General features: G+C 40.2%; 1 protein-coding gene across 5 annotated transcripts; it reads left to right on the forward strand.

Moving 5' to 3' along the window:
- Positions 1-22: 22 nt before the first annotated feature.
- On the forward strand, positions 23-22,468 carry OCIAD1 (OCIA domain containing 1). Of its 5 annotated transcripts, none has more exons than XM_084759537.1 (9): positions 23-213; positions 1,585-1,647; positions 2,026-2,106; positions 7,607-7,660; positions 11,414-11,461; positions 12,146-12,281; positions 14,518-14,690; positions 18,587-18,739; positions 22,005-22,468. In XM_084759537.1, exons 2-9 carry the CDS (start codon positions 1,590-1,592, stop codon positions 22,040-22,042), a joined length of 741 nt encoding a protein of 246 aa, XP_084615663.1. In that variant the 5' UTR covers positions 23-213; positions 1,585-1,589; the 3' UTR covers positions 22,043-22,468. The 5 variants fall into 5 exon arrangements, with proteins under 5 accessions (XP_084615663.1, XP_084615665.1, XP_084615667.1 ...); XM_084759538.1 differs by lacking the exon at positions 23-213 and adding an exon at positions 509-690; XM_084759539.1 differs by lacking the exon at positions 18,587-18,739.
- Positions 22,469-22,731: the final 263 nt, after the last annotated feature.

Below are 22,731 nucleotides of genomic sequence, written 5' to 3' on the forward strand. Positions count from 1 at the left end.
CGCGGCAGAGCGGCTCTTACGTCATTTCCGGTCGCAGGCACCGCTTCCGGGTCCCGGTCGGAACGTGCTTGGGTCTGGGTGACTTCTTGACGACCGCGCTGCAGCTCCCCTCTCTCTCCCCTTGCCGGGTTCCCGCGTTATCCGCGGTGCCCGTCTCTGGGGTCCTCCGCCGGCCTCTCCCCCGGGTCGTCGCCTCGCCTCCTCCGTCGTGAGGTGGGTGTGGTGGCGCAGCAGGCCTCAGTGTGTCTGCCAGGCTCCCACCCTCACCCGCCGCCGCCTCGCGCTTTCCGCCATTTTCCTGCCTGGAGGCGTCTGGTCGCGCCGCGGGCCTCGGCTGGGCTGCAGCGCCGGTGCCCCGGGCGGCCGGGGCTTGCGTGGGTGGATGGGTGGGAAATCCGCGGTGGCCGGGGTGGGTGGCAGCGGCTGGCGTCCGCGCCTTCGCTGCAGCTTTTTTCTTTGCAATTGCGAGCTTTGATCTGTTAGTTAGTGTTCAGGTGGTCGCACGGCCCTCCAGCCTCTGGGGAAGATGCGGGTTCAATTTTTTCCCCCTCTTTTCTTCCTAGTACCGTTTTGCAGTTTGATAAGCTTCCTCTGGATGCTTCATCCACCCAAGAGTTCAGTTTACCTTTTCTGAGACCTTGCTCTCTTAAGGGATGGGTACGCAGTAAGCCCTAAACAAATTACGGAAAGGTACTTCGTTTTCGGCATCGTGCAAATCATACCGCGGTGCGATTGTTTTAAGCATGAGGTTACTCGTTACCTTACCTGAAATGCTGAGGTCCGAGTTTAAAGGAAGACTAAAAAAAAAAAAAAATCAATCAATATACGTTCTTGGAGTGCTCTTTGGGTTTCTAAATCTCATTTATTTAAGTTATTTGAAGATTATTTAGGTCGGTAAAGGGAAGTTTGGAAGATTCGTAGTTTGCAGCTACCTCCTGAGAATGTGACGTCGTTACATTTTTTTGACTGCTGTTATGGGAGACGATGCAGTTATTTATTTATTTATTTATTTGGTTATTAGAGACCTGGAAATGCATTGAGATTTTTCCTTTATTTGGTCAGAGTTGTGGGGTTTTTGTTGCTGTTGTTTTTGTCTTGTTTTTTGAACCAGTGTCTAGAATAATGTGAATAACCTTGCCTTAGAAGGGAAATTATGTCTGTTGTTTTTATATGCCGGTTTTTCCATTAAAGAACCGAACATGAATCCTTAGTTCAAATAGTATGTTTACGACCTTTTTTCGTTCAGTTATTTTCTTAAGCGGTTGAAATGTACTGGTCAGGGCCTGAAGAGATGGCTCAGCAGTTAAGAGCACTGGCTTTTCCGTAATACCTGGGTTCCATCCCCAGTACCCACACCACAGTGTCACAACCATCCGCCGCTCCAGTTCCTGGGGAGCTAGCATCTTTGGTCTCCTCAGGCACCGGAGTGTTCAGGGGTACACATGCATGCAAACCAAACAACTGTGCATGTAAAATAAAATTTAATTTTAAAAAATGTTCAATGTTCAGTAAATACTTGTTGGTTATAGATAATTAACCTATTCTGATACTTTATAATACTTGGATATAAATGTTTCTGTACAGGAACTATGAATGGGAGGGCTGATTTTCGAGAGCCGAATGCAGAAGTTCCAAGACCAATTCCCCGTAACTATCATATTAAGTATTTATTATTAGCACTTTCTGTGTAAGGAAATTTTAATTGCTTGAGTAACAGCCTTTGGGCTGGCTTTATGGGTGTAACATCTGTATAGTCACAGGGCTTTAATATTCTCTTGTTACAGTCTCAAAATTCCATATTGGAACAGGGGTGGGAGGTGGTTTTCCATATTTTCATTGAACACTGTCCAGCCTGTCTGACTAGCGGGTAGTAAGAATAAATTCTGTTGGAAGTCAAAATTGTTTAAAAAAAAAATTAACAAGCTAGTTTCTTCATTGTTTTATTTTTTAAAAAAATATTCTTGTTACCAGTAGACAGAAATAACTTTTCAGCCTTAAAATGACTTTCAATTTTTCTCTGAAAAGACATAGGGGCTGATTACATTCCGACAGAGGAGGAGCGGAGAGTCTTTGCAGAGTGCAATGAGGAAAGCTTCTGGTTCAGATGTGAGTTAAACTTTAAGAAAGTTTTTAAAGGATGTGCATGGGTGTATTTGTGGGGTGTGTGTGTGTGTGTGTGTGTGTGTGTGTGTGTGTGTGTGTGTGTGTGTGTGTGTAGGGCAGAGATGTCTGTCTTTTTCTGTTCCTTGCCATTTCTCTCTCCCACCGCCCAGAAAGGGCCTCTGTGTGGCCTTGGCTGTCCCAGAATTGGCTCTGTAGACCAGGTTGGCCTCAACGCACAGAGATTCGCCTGCTGGGATGAAGGGATAGGCTACCACCATCTTGTTTTTCTAGACAGGGTTTCGCACTGAACCTGAAGTTACACCATTTTGACTAAATTGGCCATCTAGTGAGCCCCCAGATCTTCCTAACTCTGCCTGCCAGCACCGGGGTGTCCATGTCTGCCTCTTCACATGAATTTTGGCGACCAGAACTCAAATTTTGGTGTTTCCATTGCAGGCACTTTACCACTGACTTTCCAGCCCTGGTTTACCATTTTCTATTCAGCATAATTCAATCCAAAACTTTAACCTACATATTGACTTAAATTTATTGAAATAATAATTATAAGTCGAACACACTGGGGCACTCTGGGTGTAGTGTGGTTGGTTATCACTAATAGAGTAAGGAAACAGAAGTGGGATTTTGTCAGTAGTCACAGCATGAGGCTGCTAACCACCTCACTGTAGAGGTGAAGGATTCCGGGTTAGAGGTGTGAAGTGTGTCCGCCTGTGTTCCTCTTTAGCAGTTGAGTCGTTGGGCCTTGAAGCCAGGTCTGTCTGAACCACAGGCTTGGTTGGGGTTTTAATAAAACTCTTACATTTAATGACTGTCACAACAACTAGCCTGCTGCCTTTTGCTATAGTGAGGCTGCTATACTGTCAGCTCTTGATTTCTGACTACAGGTCTTAAGATTAGGATTTTTGTTGTTGTTGACCAGGTTAGGAGTTGGATTCTATCCAGTGATAGGGCTAATGAGGCCCGGGTTTGCTCCCTAGTCCCAGGATGGTGGTGGAGGAATCACAAAAGGATCGAAAGAACCAAATTACCAGTACCCGAAGGGAAATAGGCCAGGCTAGCCTTGAATATGTGCTTATTCTGTCTGGACTCCACACGTCACAAACACAATGATCTGCTTACTTTATACAGAGTCCTGCTGGTGCTTCTGAAATCACAGCGTCTTTACAATTGCTGTAGGTAATTCTGACAGAGGAATTTAAAGCTTTCTTTCCATCATTGTTTTTATTTTCTATGTGTGGGTATTTTGCCCACATGATGTCTGTGGACTGTGTAGTCGATGCCTGAGGAGCCTAGAAGAGGGTGGCGGCTCATTTGCAGCTGGAGTTACAGACTGCTTTGAGTTGCCATGTGGGTGCTAGGAACTGAACTCAGCACTCTGCAGAGCAGTCGGTCAGGTCTCTTAACTGGTGAGCCATCTCTCCAGCCCTGCAGGATATAATTTTAAAAGGGGGAGGAAACAAGAAAGGAGGCTGGGAGATGGCTCAGTGGGAGAGCCTGCCAAGCCTTGAGTTCAGTGTATAGAACCTACCTGAGTGAACGGGAGGAGCCATTCCTAAAAGTTACCCTCTGACCTCCACAGAAATGCTACAGCAGTGTTACCTTTTTTAAAGAATGTAAAATGGCAATTTTTGAAAATATTGATGAGGGAATAAAGAAAAAATAAAGGTCAAATGGTAATATCAAGATACCTAAATAAATTTAGAATGGCAGTTTTATACTTATGGCTCAACAAATTATTTTTTTTGTAAAGATTTATTTATTTTATGTATGAGCACTCTGTCTGCATATGCATCTGCATGGCAGAAGAGGGCATCAGATCTCGTAGATGGTTGTAAGCCTCTATGTGGTTCCTGTGAATTGAACTCAGATCCTCTGGAAGAGTACACAGTGCTCTTAACTGCTGAGCCATCTCTCCAGCCCTATTTTCAAGTCTTGATGACATAGAATTAAGAAAGAGAAAAACCTGTATAATCCCAGTCCTCAGGGGCAGGCAGGAGGATCTTCAGTTTGAGGCTGCCCTGAGCTACATAGCTAGTTGAAGGTCTCCCTGTGCTGTGCTGCAGGAGAAAGGCTAGGCTTGGTACATAGGATTTGATATGTAATGTGTTAAGCTAATGCATACTGTTGTGTCCAGATTTATTTCTGGCTGATAAATGTATGCTTTCGAAATAGCTATAACATTATTATGCTTAAATTGCATTGAAGGGTAGTGATCTATAAGCAGGATTTCATATATAGGAAAGTGATATATGAATAATAAGGTATATTTTAATTACATATTTATTCAAATTGAGAGAAATAAGGACAGGTGAAAATAGCTTGCTATTGTCTTTCCAGCTGGGCTACTAGACAAAAGATTAATAAGTAGCATTAGACTGTTATTTTTGTTCGGTTTTATATTTTTGTGAGATAAAGCTCTAGCTGTCCTGAAACTCACTATATAGACCAGTCTGGTCTTGAACTCACAGAGATCTGTCTGCTTCTGCCTTCCGGATGGGACTGTTTAATCAGACACTTAAATCAGAGATGAACTAAGTGTTCTATATGATAACAGCACCAAACTTTAGGACTATATAAAACTTTAGAACAGATGATAAGGAATTAAACGTGTAATTACCATGAAGATTTAATAGTTACCTAACAGAAAAATTTGTACTTTATAATATTTCTCAGTGCCACAGCCAACCATAAATTGCTCAGGGACTTCCTGATGGATTGGCTACCTTTTGAGCCACGTATGCTCCTGTAAAGAACCAGCATACTGGTTCACAAACTGGACTTGGATGAAATCTTTATTTGATATAGGGATGCTTTCTCTGGGGTGAATAGACTCTTCTCTGTGAAAAGTCAGGTTATAACTACGTATCTCCACATCAGACAGTGTTATCAATGATAAAAACAGATTCTTGATAAATAGATAAATTAGTTAAATAAAACAAGGGGGGAAAACAGATTCTTGGATTTATCTTAGTATCTGGATTCAAGTCCCGATTTTTAAGAGCTGTGAGATTTGGCAAGTTTCTATTCATGTCACCATTTGTTTATCTATAAAATGAGAGTGATAGTTACCTATCTCATGGAATTGTGGGATTTAATTCTAACTTTACAAATGGTAGTTATCTATTAAATGGCTATATGTATGTGTCTGTGTGTGTGTATATGTATGTATACATACTGACTGATGCATTAAAGTTGCTATTGAAAACTGTTGGGAATTTAGTATTTTGCAGTTGTGAGGAGAAAAGAACTCAAGGAACTGTGGAAATTCTTGGATATGGTGGGTCGGTGGTCATCACTATTATTGACTTATCTAAAGAAAGAGATTGTTTACAGACTGGAGTAGTTATGACATAGTGGTAAAGGCTACTGACCTGGGAGCCAGAGAACTTGGGTTCTGGTCCCAGGTCAACCACACGAATCTCCTGTGTTGTTTTGAGCACATGAGTTGTCCGGTCTGGCTGTCGGTTTACTCTCATTGGGAGACAACTGCCAAAGCCCTTCAGCTGGCCATTCTCTTTTGGTGTGTCGTAAAGTAGATGCTGTAAGTTGGATAGAACTTAAGCCTAATCATTATCCCCTGTGACGTAGAAGGAGATGTCTGCCGTCATGGTGGCAAGTGGAAATAGCACAGCAGCAGCACATTACCAGGACTGTTGCTCTTTGTCTTGGAGACAAAGAGAGTTGCCCACTGTGGGGTAGCTGACTAACGCATCGCTTCTTACCTCCTGTAATTCTTCAGTGCTACGCGTTAACAGTCCTTGAACCAAGATGAACTGATGCTGTAATTAAAAACAATTTGTTCTTTGAAAAACCTTAAATGATAATACATGAAGGCATTCTAACCAGCCAACATTAAAGAAAGCATTTTTCCAGCAAAGGTAAAATCTGTTAGTAAGTAGAATAGTAAGCAGCCAAACCTTAGGGCGGCTGCAAATTATGTCTGATAGCAAAGCTAATGTCCAATTATAGAATTAGAAATCTTGATCTCTAAGTAAAATGTTTAATTTTGTTTTTAAATTGCCACATAGCTTAGACAAGGGTTGAGCAGACTACAGCCATGGACCAGATGTGGTTTTGTATTTAGTATGCTAAAATAATTTTTATACATTTAAAATGGTTGGGAGAAAAAAGACTGATTTGATTACATATGCAAATTACTATAATTACTATTTTGTTTCCATAAGTAACATTTTATTAGAAAAGGTTAAGTTCATTTCTTTCATGTTTTGTGTTTGGTGCTTTTGCCATAAAATGGCAGTTGCATAGTTGGCACAAAGACTATAAACTCTGGCTCTTTGTCTCCCATCTAAATACTAACCAGGCCCGACCCTGCTTAGCTTTTGAGATCGGGCGCGTTCAGGGTGGTATGGCCGTAGCCTTCTCTGGCTCTTTGTACAGCATGCCGTTCACCAGTGCGTGTGGTTATTTAAATTCAAAATAATTTACACTTAAAATATAAAAAGCAATATTAGGTAAGGAAGCATTAGTGGAGTTCAGAGGAAGATGGACACTTGCATCTCAGAGTCTGTCTACTGTGTATGCTCATTAGAGATCCAGAGTCAGGGTTTTTATTGGGGACTGATCACATGGGCACCCTTAGTCTGGCTGCTACTGAAATTCCAGTCTCCCAGGTGGAAAGTTTTTCAGTGTAGACTCTATTTGTACAAACAGGGGAGATACTTATTTAGGTAAATTTATTATCAGTCTAGGGAAACTGTCTACAGGTCAGTTACCAGATCCAGTTGCTTGTCAAGTTAGTAAGTCAAGTATCAAGTCCGGTCACTGCAGAAAATTCTAAGTGCTGGTGTAAAATGACTTATAGCTGTTTTTTAAATTCTAAATCATTTTGGAATTATGGATTAGTAATATCTTATATAGTTTCATATGGTTTTAAGGAATATTTTAAATACATGATTTCATTCTCCCAGCTAACATGTTAATCACATGGTCAAATATATTTTGTCTGACATAGTATAATATAAAGCCTAAAATCTTAGGGTCTGATACTAGGCAGGTTTCATTAGGTTGTGAGACCTAATGATTATTTAAGTAGATGGTTTTAAGTGAGTGAGGCTCTTAACATCTTTAAGCTTATTTTGTAAATGGTAGTAATATGGCAATGAAGATGTAATGATAAAAGGTAAATGAGATAGTTCACGTGAGGCACTTAGACTGTGTGGAATTTGGCTACTTCAGAGGTGACCTCTAGACATTTTACTTTGTTGTTTAAGTTGATCGTTTTAGTGAATTGCTATTGAAACCTAAATCTAGATGATTTCTTGGATTATATTGTTTAATATTTCAAAATGTTTTCTGAAAATACTCTATTTTTGCAGTGTATACAGAGTACAGCTTTAGAGATCTTGGTTGTTGAATCTGTATCTTGATGGTTTCACTGTTACTGATACTAATTTACCTATCTCCTAGTATACTCAGAACAGTATTTCCTTTTGTTGATATTAATAAGTTCTTTTTCTTCCTATAGCTGTGCCATTGGCTGCTACAAGTATGTTGATTACTCAAGGATTAATTAGTAAAGGTAAGTGTTCTAATTCACATTTAATTAACATTTTTCATATCTTGCTTTATCTTATCTTCCTTATTTTTAAATAAGGAAATATCTTATTAAGCATGATAATTAATTAAGTTTATAAAGTATTAGAACAATTTTGTCTATCTAGACCCACTTACTTGATTGTATTGATTTGATATTTTGATGGCATTGGGCATGTGGTTTGTTTTTTGTTTTTTTCTGAAACAGGGTTTCTCTATGTAGCTCTGGCTGTCCTGGACTCACTTTGTAGACCAGGCTGGCCTCGAACTCAGAGAGAACTACCTGTCTCTGCCTTCTGAGTGCTGGAATTAAAGGTGTATGTTACCACACCTGGCTGGGCATGTGTTGTTACTATTTTTAAAATATTTTATTAATGTATTCATATTACATCTCAATTGTTATCCCTTCCCTTGTATCCTCCCATTCCTCCCTCCCTCCCATTTGCCTTATTCCCCTCCCCTATGACTGTGACTGAGGGGAACCTCCTCCCCCTGTATCTGCTCATAGGGTGTCAAGTCTCTTCTTGGTAGCTTGCTATCCTTCCTCTGAGTGCCACCACACCTCCCCAACCAGGGGACGTGGTCAAATATGGGGCACCAGAGTTCTTGTGAAAGTCAGTCCCCACTCTCCACTCAATGGAGGAGAATGTCCTGTCCATTGGCTAGATCTGGGTGCATGTGTTATTATTATTATTACAGTACCTGCCTATGTACAGGAAGCCCAGGGTTTGAACCCTGACGCTTTACTTAAAAACAAACAAACAAACAAACTGGATTTGGTTGCACAGCCGATAGTCCCAGCACTTGGGAAGTGGAAGCAGGAGGATCGTAAATTGAAGGCAACCTGGGTTACTTGAGACTCTGCTTCAACAAAAACCCCAACCAGCCAGAGAAGTTGCTATTAGTAGTAATCCACAAGAGCAAAAAAGCACCGTAACATTTGTCAATCAGTCTGGAGGGATGGTTCAGTGGTTAGGAGCACTAGCTGTTCTCCAGGGGACCTGCGTTTGGTTCCTATAATCACTTCAGCTTTCTTACAACCTCGTAACTTAAGTGCCAGGGAGCAAATGTGGCTTAGACTCAGATAGACATTAAAAACCAACCAACTAACCCTTGTGACTAGTTTGCAAGGAGAGCAGCAAACCTGGGCTAGTTGGACATTGCATCCTTAGATATTGTTAGAAATGCAGAATCTGGGCCCGTACCAGGCATACTTAGTCAATATTGCAATCTGTTTTACAAATTCAAGGTGATTCATATGTACTGGCTTAATGGCTTTGTCTCCTCATCTTGGGGATAGATAAGGATGAGTTAGCATTTAAAAAAAGAAAGAAAGAAAAAGAGAGAGAGAGATTAGAGGGCATGGAGAGATGGCTCAGCAGTTAAGAGTGCTCATGTCCTTGCAAAGGATTCAGGTTCAGTTCCAAGCACCCGCATGGTGGTTGTCTTAGGGCTAAAAGGAAAACATTTAATTGGCCCTGGCTTACAGTTTCAGAAGTTTAGTGTTAGTGGTTGTTTTAAAATTGTATTGCAGTTTTTCTCTTAACCTGGCTAGCACCCAAATAATTGAGAGTAGATTATTCTATTTATTTGACAAGCTTTATGGCACAAGAACTGAGCAGCATTAATCTATCTTAACCTTCTAGACTAATCTGGCTTCCTCCCAGTGTAAATCCCCTAGATACTCGCTTTTATGGCTTTCTCTGCTCCAGCTGCTCTCTTCTGATGTCTGGACCTCTCCTCTTTGCTAAATCCCCACTTCTTCACCCCCTCCTCTTCTCCTGGCTGATAGGAAGTCCAGCCTTATTCTCTACCCTGCTCAGTCAATGGCTGTCAAGCCTCTTTATTGACATATCAGGGAACAAATGAGGAGCAAAGTTGAGACAGGCTATTGTCAGAACAAGGATTGCAACCAGATATGGGGGCCACAGAAACCAACATTTGAAGCCTTACACAGTGCCTACAGTTTAATACACTATCACTATGACAGGTAATGTGGTGGCATGCACCCGACAGTGGTCCTGGAGAAGGAGCTGAGAGTTCTACATCTTGATCTACAGGCAGCAGGAGGCTGCCACAGTAGGCCTAGATTGAGCACATGAGACCTTACAGCCCACCTCCACAGTGACGCACTTCCTCCAACAAGGCCACACCTCCTCACTGGCCAAGCATGCAAACACATGAGTCTGTGGGAGCCATTCTTATTCAAACCAGGATAGTGGTTGGCAGCTACTCATAACCACAGTTCCAGAGGACCTTACACAGGCAAAGCACCTAATCTTCAAAACAATTCAGAGATCCAGAGCTCTGGTTAGTAGTGTAATTTCACTTGTCTTTGTGTGCGTGCAGGGGTAACCTTGTCTGCCTGTCCTCAAGCACTTGTACAGGTTACCTCACTGTCCTAGAAGTCACGTAGAATAGACTGGGCAGCCCAGTGAGTCCCAGTTCACAGATCCACACTTTGCCAACTGAGCTATGTCCCCAGCCCAGGGTAATTTTTTAAATAGTCCCAGAGAGGCTAAATTTTGTTGGTGTAAGTAGTTCAGTGTTCTACGTAGCACAAGATGATACATTTTTATTATTCTCATGCTCACTTTTTTAAAAATTTATTTTATTTTATTTTTGGTTTTTCGAGACAGGGTTTCTCTGTGTAGCCTTGGCTGTCCTGGACTCGCTTTGTAGACCAGGCTGGCCTGAAACTCACAGCAATCTGCCTGCCTCTGCCTCCTGAGTGCTAGAATTAAAAGTGTGCACCACCACGCCCCGTGTCATGCTCATATTTTTAATGCTGGTTTTCTTCATTTGTTGGTATTTGGAGTCCTGTTCTGCCCTTTTGTTACTATCTAGGCACATTTTGTTATGGGAGCTGAAAATTGAGCCCTCGCTAAATCATGCTGTGACTGAGCTACACCCTAGTAGAAGTCTGTGTACTCTAAGCTAGCAGTGACATGGATTTTAGTGACAGTGCTTGCAGCGAGATCCCATGATTGGATCAGTGAGATGACTTCGATGAGATGGCTTAGCGGTTTATATGTGTCCTGCTAAGCTTGACAACCTTAGTTCTGTCCTCAAAGTCTACATGGTGGTAGGAAAGAGCCACCTTCTGCATTTGTCCTCTGTACTTGCCATGCCAGGCAACTGCACACACATATATGCATACAACAAAGAAACAATCTAATAAAGAAAGTCCCCATGGCTATCTGTAGGTCAGCATTGGTGAACTACTTACTTAGAGTCCACTTTCAGTGGTCTCTAAAATCTTGCTCTAGGATGAGAAGGTGATCTCTTATAGTTTTTTAGATATGTTTCTTTCATATTTCATAGCACCTGGACTCACGGTACATGTTATCGACTCTGCACTGTTTTGACAGGACTGTTTTTACTTATGGTATTGCACTGTTGCTTTTTCTTAAGAGACAGTTCAGCTTACTCTTGTATTTATAAAGACCACCTTAATTTACTATTAGTTTATCAATAGGTCTTCATACCTGGTGATAGTTTATTATTCTTCAGTTTTGCCTTGGCTCTTTGTGTCAACACATGGTTTAGAATAAGCAAAATGTTTTGATTTCAGTCAAACCTTGAGCTTGTAGATGTATTTATGGAGAATTGCCTCCTCAACATGTAGTGGTTTTTTTGACATTTAGAAAAGTTTCTGTTGGCACTTGCTGTTTTAAGACAGTCGAAAATGATTTTTCCTTCTAATAATGTTACTCATAAATATTTAACTCTTCTTTAGGAATCCTGTCAAGTCATCCAAAATATGGTTCCATTCCTAAACTTATATGTAAGTATGAATAATGCTGTATTTTTCCTACCCTTTTTTCAAATGATTAAATTTAAATCAGATATTTTGAGTTAGTTATGTTACATGTTTATATGCTGTCTCAAATCAAGTTGTTTAAAGCTTCTCATTAAATGTAATGCTTGAAATATTTAATACAGCATACAGTCCTGTGTTAAAAGGCTCCCCCCTTTTGCAATATAAAATAACTATTCATTTGACAGTATTTTACACACAGTTCTTAAATAAATTTGGTCTGTTTATAGTAGTAACAGAAGAGTTGGGTAGATAGTCTAGTTCAATTAATTCATTGTTTTAAAGGGCTTGCTGTACTGAGTTTTGTCTTTAAAGCAGTCCCCATGGCTACAGCTTACTTTGCTTATCCTCCCCTCTGCCTTGTTCTTGTCTATAAAGCAGTATATTAGGATTGGCTCATGTTGTAGTTACTTTACTTGAACTGACTTCACTTTGGAGAAAGTGAGTTATAGCCATAGGCTTTCTCTATGAATTTGATGTAAAGTGTCTTTATCACCATTTTAGGTAATCTTGGTCTTTCTAAAGCCTAAGAGATACTCAGAAATGTACTTTTAAAAATGCTATTACAGAAAACGTTTTATCTGAGAAGGCCCATTCATTGACAAAATTTATTTGTTTTTTTTTGTTTCTTTGGTTTTTTTTACAAATAAGTTGCTTGTATCATGGGATACTTTGCTGGAAAGCTTTCTTACGTGAAAACTTGCCAAGAAAAGTTCAAGAATCTTGAAAACTCCCCCCTTGGAGAAGCTCTACGGTCAGGCCAAGTGCGGCGCTCTTCCCCACCTGGGTAGGTCAGTTCTCACCTGCACTTACCAGCAATTCTGTGTCAAAATGCAAGGCCTGAAATGCCTATGGCCATTGTTTTAGTAGAGAAGTGTTTTGCCTTAAAAAGACCAAGAGTTGGATGCTTTTAGGACCTGTCCAAGGATAAAGGATTCTTGTTTTGGTTCATTTGGCAAGCACTTTTGGTTTATTGCATTTTGGACTTCCTTTCAAGGTACCAGATTTTGTCGATCTATCTTATTTTGATGGATAGCTACTTTTCTCTTTTATTGCTTTTAGGAAAATTAACTTAGCAGAAAACATTTGTCTATTTGATTTTCTTGAAGCTTGCTGTACATTTATGTTTGTTTTGACTGTCTCATAATACCAAGAACCGTAGTTAATTCTTAAGTATATATTTCAAAAGCAAGGTGGTGCTTAAATAAATTTTTGGTATAAATTGATTAAAGGTATTTTGGAGTGTTTGTTTATTTATTTTGTTATTTACAAAGATGTAAATAGGATACAAAGGAAAACAAAACAAAGCCTGTAGGCTCAAGGTTGTTTACAACTTTAAATAGAAGAGAAACTATTGTTGGCATCATGTCCAATGGAGGGGGTGTGGCCATGTTACGCGTGCGAGTGGACATTACTAGCTGCTCTAGACTGTGACTGTGAAGTCTGTGAAGCGTCTCAGGGAAATTTTTTTTTAAATGTTGACAATGTTGTAGGTTATATAATTTATTTACTTATTAAGTATACAGTGTTTTGCCTGCATGTATGTCTGATGCCAGCAGAGGGCATCAGATCACATTATAGATGGTTATGAGCTACCATGTAGCTGCTGGGAATTGAACTCAGGACCTCTAGAAGAGCCATCAGTGATCTTAACCTCTGAGCCATTTCTCCAGTCCTAAATGGTTTTGATACTGAAAAGACAGTATAAAATTGTTTATTTATAAAGCTGTGTCTCAAGAAGTTTATACCAGTAAATAATACAAGTCCTTAGTAATACTGGTTGCAATACGTCAGATTTTTACTGTCTTTCCCAGACTTCGTACAATGTGATTTGGTTATTTTAAGTTAAAATTAAATCTTCAAAACAGGGCTGGGTGGTGGTGGTGCACGCCCTTAATCCCAGCACGCATGAGGCAGAAGCAGGTGGATCGCTGTGAGTTCAAGGCCAGCCTGGTCTACAAAGGGGGTCCAGGACAGCCAAGGCCACCCTGTCTCAAACAAACAAACATCTTAAACAAAACAACTACGACAGAGTTCCTGCAAATGATAACATGGTGGGGCGGTGTATACAGCTCATCACCACTTGGAAAGTTGAAGCAGGAGAATTAAGTGTCAGACCAGCCTGGGATACGTCTCTACATTCTATCCCCAAAACTAGACTTAGAAATGTTAAAAATTTCAAAGTTCTAACGCTAGGTAGGTATAGTGGCACATGCCATTAAGCCTAGCAGTGGGAGGCAGAAGCAAGCCACCCTGTGAGTTAAGGACAGCCAGGGCTACATAGTAAGACCATCTCAAATAAACAACAAAAAACGTTTTCAGATTTAGAAATCTAGTAAAGTGATGTTTAACCCATTCCTGGGTTCTTCAGATTATGTTTTGGATTTTATATTAAAATATAGATTATCTGTGTGTAGGTAAATGCATAAGTAACAGAATGATTAAGCACACTGATGAATTATTTCATAGTGGACACATTGTAAATTTTATGAGAAATAGTAATACCTGTATCTGCGTCAGCCAGTCATAGATGATATGGACTGTAGCGGTGGAAATAACCTCCCCGTTAGTGGGCAGCATGGGCACGTTTGCTGAAACCTACTCTGAAGGATGTTTTTCTTTGTAAGAACTTTAGCACACACATATATTGAAATTACCCCAAAGCTAAATACTTAGGAAATTGAATGTATGTTTTTCTGTTTCCTTTTATTGAATGACTGTTTACTTCTGAGATGGTTACACTATAGCCCTATCTGGCCTCCAATTTGGGGTCTTCCTGTCTGAGGCTCCCTGGGGCTGGGATTACCATAGTCACCATCCTGTTTAGTTAGTGACCATGTTTAAGGTGCCTAAGGTGGGTCAGGATATAGCTTGACTGCTTTTATAGCAGAAACAAACTTTATTCAATGGCTTACAAATACCTTAAAAAATAATTGTGATTATTTTAGAAATGTATAGCTTATTTTTATACCTTAATATAAAGACAGTGACTCTTTGTTCTTATGTATGGTATTCTTTTTCAGGCATTATGCTCAAAAGTCAAAATATGACTCAAATGTGAGTGGTCAGTCCTCTTTTGTGACATCTCCGGCAGCAGACAACATAGAGGAGACACTTCCTCGTTACGAGCCAATTCCGTTTAGTGCTTCTATGAATGAGTCTACTCCCACTGGTATTACTGACCATATTGCCCAAGGTAGAAACTTCTCTTGAAATGAATTTCAGCATTTTATGGTCCAACGTATGTATACACTTTATTTGATGCTCTTTTCTCCTGGATATCACCTCTGTGTGCTACTGTTACCTGTCAGCCTAACTTCATCCATTAGCCTGACTCAGCATGTTCGCTCTTTTCCTCAGTTTCTTCATTCATCCAGCATACTCTCGCTAGGAGTGGAGGAAAGAAAGATGAACGAGAGAAACTCTGTAAGAGGATACAGGAAGAGATGGATGAATTTCAGACTGTCCTAATGGTTGAGACGTTCACAAATGTAGAGGAACAGAAAGAAGTGGTGGCTGTGCCTGGGCGTAGAGGCTCAGGACGGTGTAGGCTCTATATTTGATAGGTTGGTCATAAAGGCTTTCAGTTTCCTGTTTGTAATCGTAAGGAAAAGTTATACCTGCTTTACAGAATTGTTGTCATGTGAGAAAATCCACTTAAAAATGTATTGCAAAATTTGTGTAAGTGCTATGTTCAGAGCGTAAATGTGTAAAGAGCTGAATAAGGCCAGGATTTAAATTATGTAACTAGTCATTATCAGATAGCTAGTTTATTCTTCATCTGGAACGGAGATGGCCATGCTTCTCAAAGAACTGTTGGAGTTAGCTCAAGTAATCAGACACAGCGCTAGTGGACAGTAACCTGAAGACACACTAGGTTCCTTCCTTTCATTCTAGAGTGAAAATTAGTTAGGAACAGGAAAGAGGGGCTGGAGAGATGGCTCAGGGGTTAGGAGCATTGTCTGTTCTTCCAAAGGTTCTGAGTTCAATTCCCAGAAACTGCATGGTGGCTCACAGCCATCCACAATGAGATCTGGTGCCTTCCTCTGGCCTGCAGGCACACATGCAGGCAGAATACTGTACAAATAATAAATAAATAAATAAGTCTTAAATGAAAAAAAAAGGAAATTTGAAAAGAAGAAGAAGAAACAGGAAATACAGGCCTGCAGTTCCTTATCTAAAACTCTTAAGACACCAAGAGCTGTGACTGGTGTGACCAAGAGTTGGAACTGGACCACACTTGGTGACAAATAGTGATATGGCCTTTATTTAGTTTACTTAAGTGATCTTTTCTCTATATTTTGTATAAAACTATTCACTTGTTTATTACACATTGCTGCTCTGACCTTCTGTCTGGGAATAGTATATGAGAATATTTTTTCTAAAACTTATAACATCTCCAACTTAGAGGGCTTGGGTAAGAAATTGTGCACCATTGTCGAGTATGCTTTGAAAATAACTTTGAAGGCTAATTTGGCAACAATTCGAGGTGTGTCTTTGTTTTTATCTTTTTGACTCTAGATTGAGTCTGTAACAGGTTAGAGAGACTGGAGAGGGTGCAATGGAAAAAGAGAAACTGATTACATTTTAGGGGATGTTTAAAAAGGTGCCAAAGGGACCTAGGTAGCTCAGAACATAAAGTATCCACAAGCCAGGTATGGCTTTGTAAATTAATTAGTACTGCATGAAATGTAAAGGCAATTTCTCTGGTAGCATTTCAAGTGCTCAGTAGCCATGCATGCTCGTGGCACCTTGGATGTAGCACTGTAGAATGCTGTCACTAAAGAGTTACTAGACATAGTGTCTTATACTGAAAGTTTGGGCAGAGGGAAGGAGCAGTTGCAGAAAAGATGAAAGGCTTGAGTTGAGGAGAATGTTGTTGAATATCTTAATACTAAGGCCCCAGTGCTGTTTCTGCGAGGGACCAAAGATACCAAATTAGAACAGGAAAGGGGCAGGCAGAGTAGAGACACCATCTTCTCTTTAAAGGCTGATCTTGACCTTCACCTGTGTTTCATTTTTTTAAGTTAAGTTCAGATCCATTCTCCCTATATCCTAGGCATGCACCCGCTCTTTCGTTGTAATTGTATGTAATTGTTTCATACCATTTCCATCAGCAAAATTTTGTGTTGTAGTTTTTTCCACATAAAAGCAGATAGAAGTCTCTTTGGTCTTTACCCACAAGTGAGAAAGATCTATATTTAATATGAATTTTAATGCCCTCCATAGCAGCTATCCATCTGTCCCCATGTGGTTTGTGTGTGTGTGTTGTCGTCCTCCCCTCCAGATCAGACTCACCACTGTCGCCCAACTGTGGATCCCTGTGGCCCTCTTGCTCTGCCTAGATACTGCCCTCCCCATTGTTAGCTCTTTTTTTTTAAAAAGGATTTCAAAGACTTAGTGATCTTTTCAAAGCTAGAAGACACTTTGCTACATTGGCTAAAAAACTGCCAATTTTAGGCAGTGCTGCTATACACCTTCTTATTCCTTCCAGGCCTTAGTAACTTTCACAGCGCAGTAAAGTACACTGTCTGCACAGTGCTGTAATATTTAAAGTCAGCTTACATATGGACAACATGTGTAAGTCTCTGCTGATCTTCTGTGTATTTATGCTTTCATTTATCACAGAATGTCAGAATAATGTCCTTTTTTATATAAGAAAAAAGTAGACCTGGAAGGAATCCTAAAGATGATGCTTTCAAATTATTTCACAGTTGGAGAAAACAGGATTCAGAGAAGCTTAGTGATTTGCCCAAGGACTTGTACCAGTGGCTAGTGGGGTAAGGATGCAGACCCCGCGGTCCTGAAAATTCCTACAGGTGCCTTAGGACTTTAAGGGAAGGGAAATGACTTCACTGGTTGTTTACCACTAATGTAATATAAAGATTTAAAATGGATGTAAGATTATTTTTTAATTTAATGTATGATTACTTTTCTTCTCCAGGAAAAATGGGTTTCTAATCATGGTATATTAGCAAAAGCTATAAATTGAGAACCTGTTTGTTTTGTGTTGATGCAGTATACTACCAAGACAAAAGATTAGAGTGGAGCCGGGTGTGGTGGCGCACGCCTTTAATCCCAGCACTTGGGAGGCAGGGGCAGGCAGATCACTGTGAGTTGGAGGCTAGCCTGGTCTACAAAGTGAGTCCAGGATAGCCAAGGCTACACAGAGAAACGCTGTCTCAAAAAACCAAGAAAAAAAAGATGAGAGTGAAAAATGCTACTTAGTACTTACTGCTTGGAAGATTCTGATTAGTCACTGGGGTTTTAAATAAATACCATTTACAAAAATTGACTCAAAATTTAGTTAGTATATTACTAAAATGTCACACCGGTTTGTGTATCTTGCTGGAAGGTAGTTTAGTGTGGTGTACAGTCTTGAGTAGGTATTCACTGAATGCTACCACTAGTTATGCTTTGGAACTGTTTGTGCGGCCCTTTTGCTATTTATAAACTTAAGCCACGCTCCACATCTGACCTGTCCGTCATTAGTTACAGAGGCCACCTCGTTATTTGTGTGAGTATTTGCCTGGTGCTGCACACTGACTCTTCGGAAGGAAGAGAACAAGTTGCTCAAGCTGACCTTTTCTACCTCAGTGTTGTCAGACTGGTAGACTCAGCTCTACTCTGTTTAGAGGCTGTTTCATACCATGGAATAGTTATTTCAAGTATTTTTGTTTAACTACCATAAACATAGTAAAAACAAATTTTAGCTAGTATGTGTCTAAGAAGTATTAATATGATTTCCTGTCAAGTTCTGTTCAGTTGTGACCAGTAGATTCTCTGGTTCTATAGAACTAATGACTTCAGTATTTAGGAAGCTTCAGCCACACTATTAGATCTTATAAATTGTCCCCCGCGGCTATGGCTGAGTTTGTAAAAATGTTGATACTAATCTTAAATTTTAGCAGCACAAGGGAGGGGGATCGCGCTTCTGTAATTGCCTTGGGGGAAGCCTCTGCAGAGGTAGGAGTAGTTTGGTTCTGTGACTTCGCTTTCCTGCTTCAGTTTTAGGTCACAGCTTTTGCAACGTGCAGTCGCTTTAGGCTTGTCCCCCTCTTATGGCCACGCATTAACTGTTTGTTGTTCTAGGACCTGATCCCAGCCTTGAAGAAAGTCCCAAAAGAAAAAGTATTACATATGAGGAATTAAGGAGTAAGAACAGAGAGTCGTATGAAGTAACCTTAGCACACAGGACTGACCCCTCAGTCAGGCCTGTGCAGGAGAGAGTGCCCAAAAAAGAAGGTATGGCAGTTTAGTCTAATCACGGGACTCCTTAGATTGGAAGCTAAAGTTTCAGCTTAAAATGTTATTATATTAATATGCCTAGCTTACCAATACATTTACCAAAATAAATTATTTTTAAAAGAATAGTTACTTCAGAGTGGATGACGAGGGCCAACAGGTAAAGGCATCTGCCGCCAAGCCTGATGACCCGAGGTCAGCCCCTGGGGATCACACGCTGGAGAGAGAGAAAGAACCGAACCCAGGAAGTTGAACTCTGACATGATGCAACACACACATTTGACATAAATAATAACAAACAAATGTTTTGTTTGTTTTGTTTTTGTTCTTTGAGACAGGGTTTCTGCTTGTAGCCCTGGCTGTCCTGCAACCCACTCTAGACTTGGTTGGACTTGAATTCAGAAATCCACCAGACTCCCAAGTGTGAGATTAAAGGCATCTCCTGCCACCACCCGGCTAATAACTAAATTGAATTTTTAAAAAATTATTTATTTTATAATTGCCACTTCTCTCATTTTAAGGTATTTTAAAGGATGTTTTGTGCAAGAAAACACTGTAGACTATCAGACACAACAGAGAAAGCAGCTCTCTAGTACAGTGTTTTCCCTTGTAAGGAGTCACCCTGGGGAATGACACCTTTCCCTGACAATTCAGCGAGTCTTCTGCATAATCAGGGTTAGTGACCAGGGGCTCAGTATTGTCCATTATTGATACTTTTTGAAAAATCATGGATCCATAATTGAGTACATAAGCATACAAAGGTTATCGGCAAGCTTTCAGGGCTTTTTCAGGAGAAGTTTGACTTTTTCCTTTGTAATTAAGAAGTTTTAAGTTGTAGTTTAATTTTTTTGGACAGTAATATGTTACAAAAGTAAAACTTTGGGTGCATTTTTTATCTAAAAAAAGACATTTTTACTAGGGTTTATTTTGTTTTGTTTTTTAAAATGATTTCTGTTTAGAATTTTATGACTTCTAAAGAAATGCCAAGGGATGGCATTGTTTGAAGGTTTTCTGTGCACTCATTTAAAAGTTAAGGGGAAAGCTGGGTGCAGTGGCACATGCCTGTAATCCCAGTACTTAGGGAGGCAGAGGCAGGTAGATCTCAGAGTTCAAGGCTAGTCTGGTCAAAAGAGTGAGTTCCAGGACAGCCAAGGTTATCCTGTCTTGAAAAACCAAAAAAACCTAAGTAAATAGACAAATAAATAAAAGCTAAGGGAGGTGATTAGAAGGGCACAAGGCCCTGGCTTCTATACATAACACAACAAAGTAGTAAATATATAATGGGTAAATAAGCTATCAAGGGTAGGACAGGTCTTAGTCGCTTCTAGAGGGCCATCTCCCATAAAAGTGCAAAAATAATAGCAATTCTTAAGTATTGTAAATTTTTTTTTTTTTTCGAGACAAGGTCTCTCTGTGTTAGCCTTGGCTGTCCTGGACTCACTTTGTAGACCAGGCTGGCCTCGAACTCACAGTGATCCACCTGCCTCTGCCTCCCGAGTGCTGGGATTACAGGCGTGTGCCACCACGCCCGGCTTTTAAGTATTGTAATAATTTTTAGAACCAATTTGGTTTCTAGTTATTAATGATTGCTTCATTTTACAACCTTTTATAATTACAAAGCAAAATTTTGTTACAGAATACCTTCCCTTTGAAAAAGATTTCTGATGTAGAACACTGCTGGTAGCCTCGCTTACTGGGCACCTTTATGCTGGTTGACTGAGGCTCCGAGTGGAAGCCTCACATATCCTGAGGACAGGAAGCCGGTTTCCCTTTTTTTGCTCCTTTACTCCGTGTCTTACAGCATAGCATTTGCACTCATGTGTCAAAAAGAACTGTCACGTTTTATTTTATTTCATTTTTCAGGCTCACAGGCTAGGGAAAGAGCTCTGCTGTGCTTTCGGCATTTGCTGCACTTGGCATGTGGAGTTTAAACTGGACATTCTTGAAGTGCTGTTACATGCATGACACAGTAATACAGCTCTGTAAAATATAGCTCTTTAGTTTCTAGAAGAAAACTGAGTTTTTTTCTTATTCTTTATATCACAATTTAAAGAAAAGACCTGCTATGAAATTTTTATTTTTCTAAAATGTTCTTGAATCTAAACAGAAGTTTGGACATTGGTACAGTGTAGTTCAGAATCTCTGAAAGTGCTAATATTTTGAACTTTAAGGTGGGCAGTGATGGCTCACTCCTGTAGTGAGCCCAGCGCTGGGGAGGCAGAGGCAGAGGGGGGTGTATGAGTTCGAGACCAGCCTGGTCTATAGAGTGAGTTCCCGGACAGCCAGGGCTGTTAAATAGAGCCCTGTCTCAAAGAAGGAGAGAAAAAGAAAGGAAAGAAAAGGAAGGAAGGAAAGAGCTTTATATGGATTACTTATGGTGGTGTTTATCTTACTGGGGATTAAGATAGGAAGCACTTGTAGTCAGAGCAGTGCTTCCACACATTGTGGGTGCTTTAGAAAACTACCACATGGTTTTAAAGGATTAAACAAAATGGAACAACAGTGGGGCAATGTATTGTCATTTTAATGTGATGATACAAAGGCTGTTTTGACTTCGTGCATTCAGGAAGTGCCCACACTGCACTGCAATCATTGCTTAACATTGTTAGAGTTACTGGAGCGAGTCTTTGCCATAGGTGTTAATTCACAGCTAGAAGCTGTATAGAGAGAAGCTAAAAGAGTACAGGAAATGAGCTGAGTGTAGCAAAGGGCTTTCCCAGCATGCCTAGGTCCTGGGTTCCAAAGCACTGCCAACAAAAGACAGGAGTGAGCTTGAAAATTTAATATTGTAAGATGCCAGAATATGGGAAATAGTTTCCCTCATTGTCATTTGACAACTGATAGGTGAGATTGAATTAACTACACCATTACTCTACTTTTTGTGAAAGCAAAATTTAAGTTATTAATGATTTAAAAACAATTTTTTTTTTGGTAATTTTGTTTTGCTATGTACTATCCTATACAACCACATGCTTATTTAGGTAAATTTGTAAAGGCAGGCACCAGAATTTGTCCTTGAAACATATCTCCAAATCTCAGTACTTGTTAAGGCTTATACCTTGGGCAAATTACTAATGTCACCTTTAAAATGGGGATTGAGCTGTTACGTAGTTTGACACAGGCCGTTTGTACTCAGTTCTTTATCAGCTGACTCTCAGGTGCCCTTATCCACTCAATGCAAGCGCAGTGCCTCATCATCAAACAGACTTAAAGTGGTGTCTTTTACTGTTTGGAATCATCATTATTTGTGCTTTTTTTCTCCTAGTCAAGGTAAACAAATATGGAGATACTTGGGATGAGTGAAACACGGCGTCGTTGGACCTACATATCCAGCTTCACCAGGTGGTCGCGCACCTGCATGCTTGGACTCAGCAGCAGTCTTCATAAACACTTTAAAACGAAATCCTGATTTGTGTGATTTAACATACGATGCTTTACAGACACAGATTTAGTGTTTTCCCTTGTGTAAATGTCCCCAGGGCACCCAGAATGAAGGTGTTAGCCGAGGCTGTGCATACTTGCCGACGTTCTCAGTTACAGGGAGAGATCAGGAAGCTCTCCTGTGACTCTAAATCAGCCTATGTGAAGCTAAGTGATAGTGCATGTTCAGGGGGTGGGGGTAGCAAGCGCACGCCTCGGGGTTAGCTTTGCATCAGTTATTGAGAGGCCTGGCTTTAGCATTTGCTCTAGCATCTTAATGTTTGTGGTGAATAAAATGTAAAAACACAACTGTCTTTCTCATTTGTATGGCTTTGTTCGGAATTTGCTAGTGCGTTTTCATATATAGGTCTATGTAAGTGGTATTTTAAGCAAAAGAAAATAGAAACATGTAATGCAAGTAGACACTCATATACAGTGGTAGCCAAATGTCTTTAGGAAACAAGTGGGTTTTGTGTTAGCATTTTGTAACTAGAACAAAATCTCTGAGACAACAAGGAGAAAAGTCTTATTAAGGGTGGTTCAGGCCGGGGGAGGCTGTGCGTGTTCAGGAC

The sequence above is a fragment of the Acomys minous genome, assembly GCF_964271855.1.
Source record: "Acomys minous genome assembly, chromosome: 15".
In the NCBI taxonomy this organism is placed as follows: Eukaryota; Metazoa; Chordata; class Mammalia; order Rodentia; family Muridae; genus Acomys; species Acomys minous.

Coding starts and splice junctions, on each gene's coding strand:
- OCIAD1 (XM_084759537.1), top strand. CDS start 1,590: ATGAATGGGAGGGCTGATTTTCGAGAGCCGAATGCAGAAGTTCCAAGA. Junction 2,107..7,606: donor GGAAAGCTTCTGGTTCAGAT/GTGAGTTAAACT, acceptor TTCTTCCTATAG/CTGTGCCATTGGCTGCTACA. Junction 7,661..11,413: donor TCAAGGATTAATTAGTAAAG/GTAAGTGTTCTA, acceptor ACTCTTCTTTAG/GAATCCTGTCAAGTCATCCA.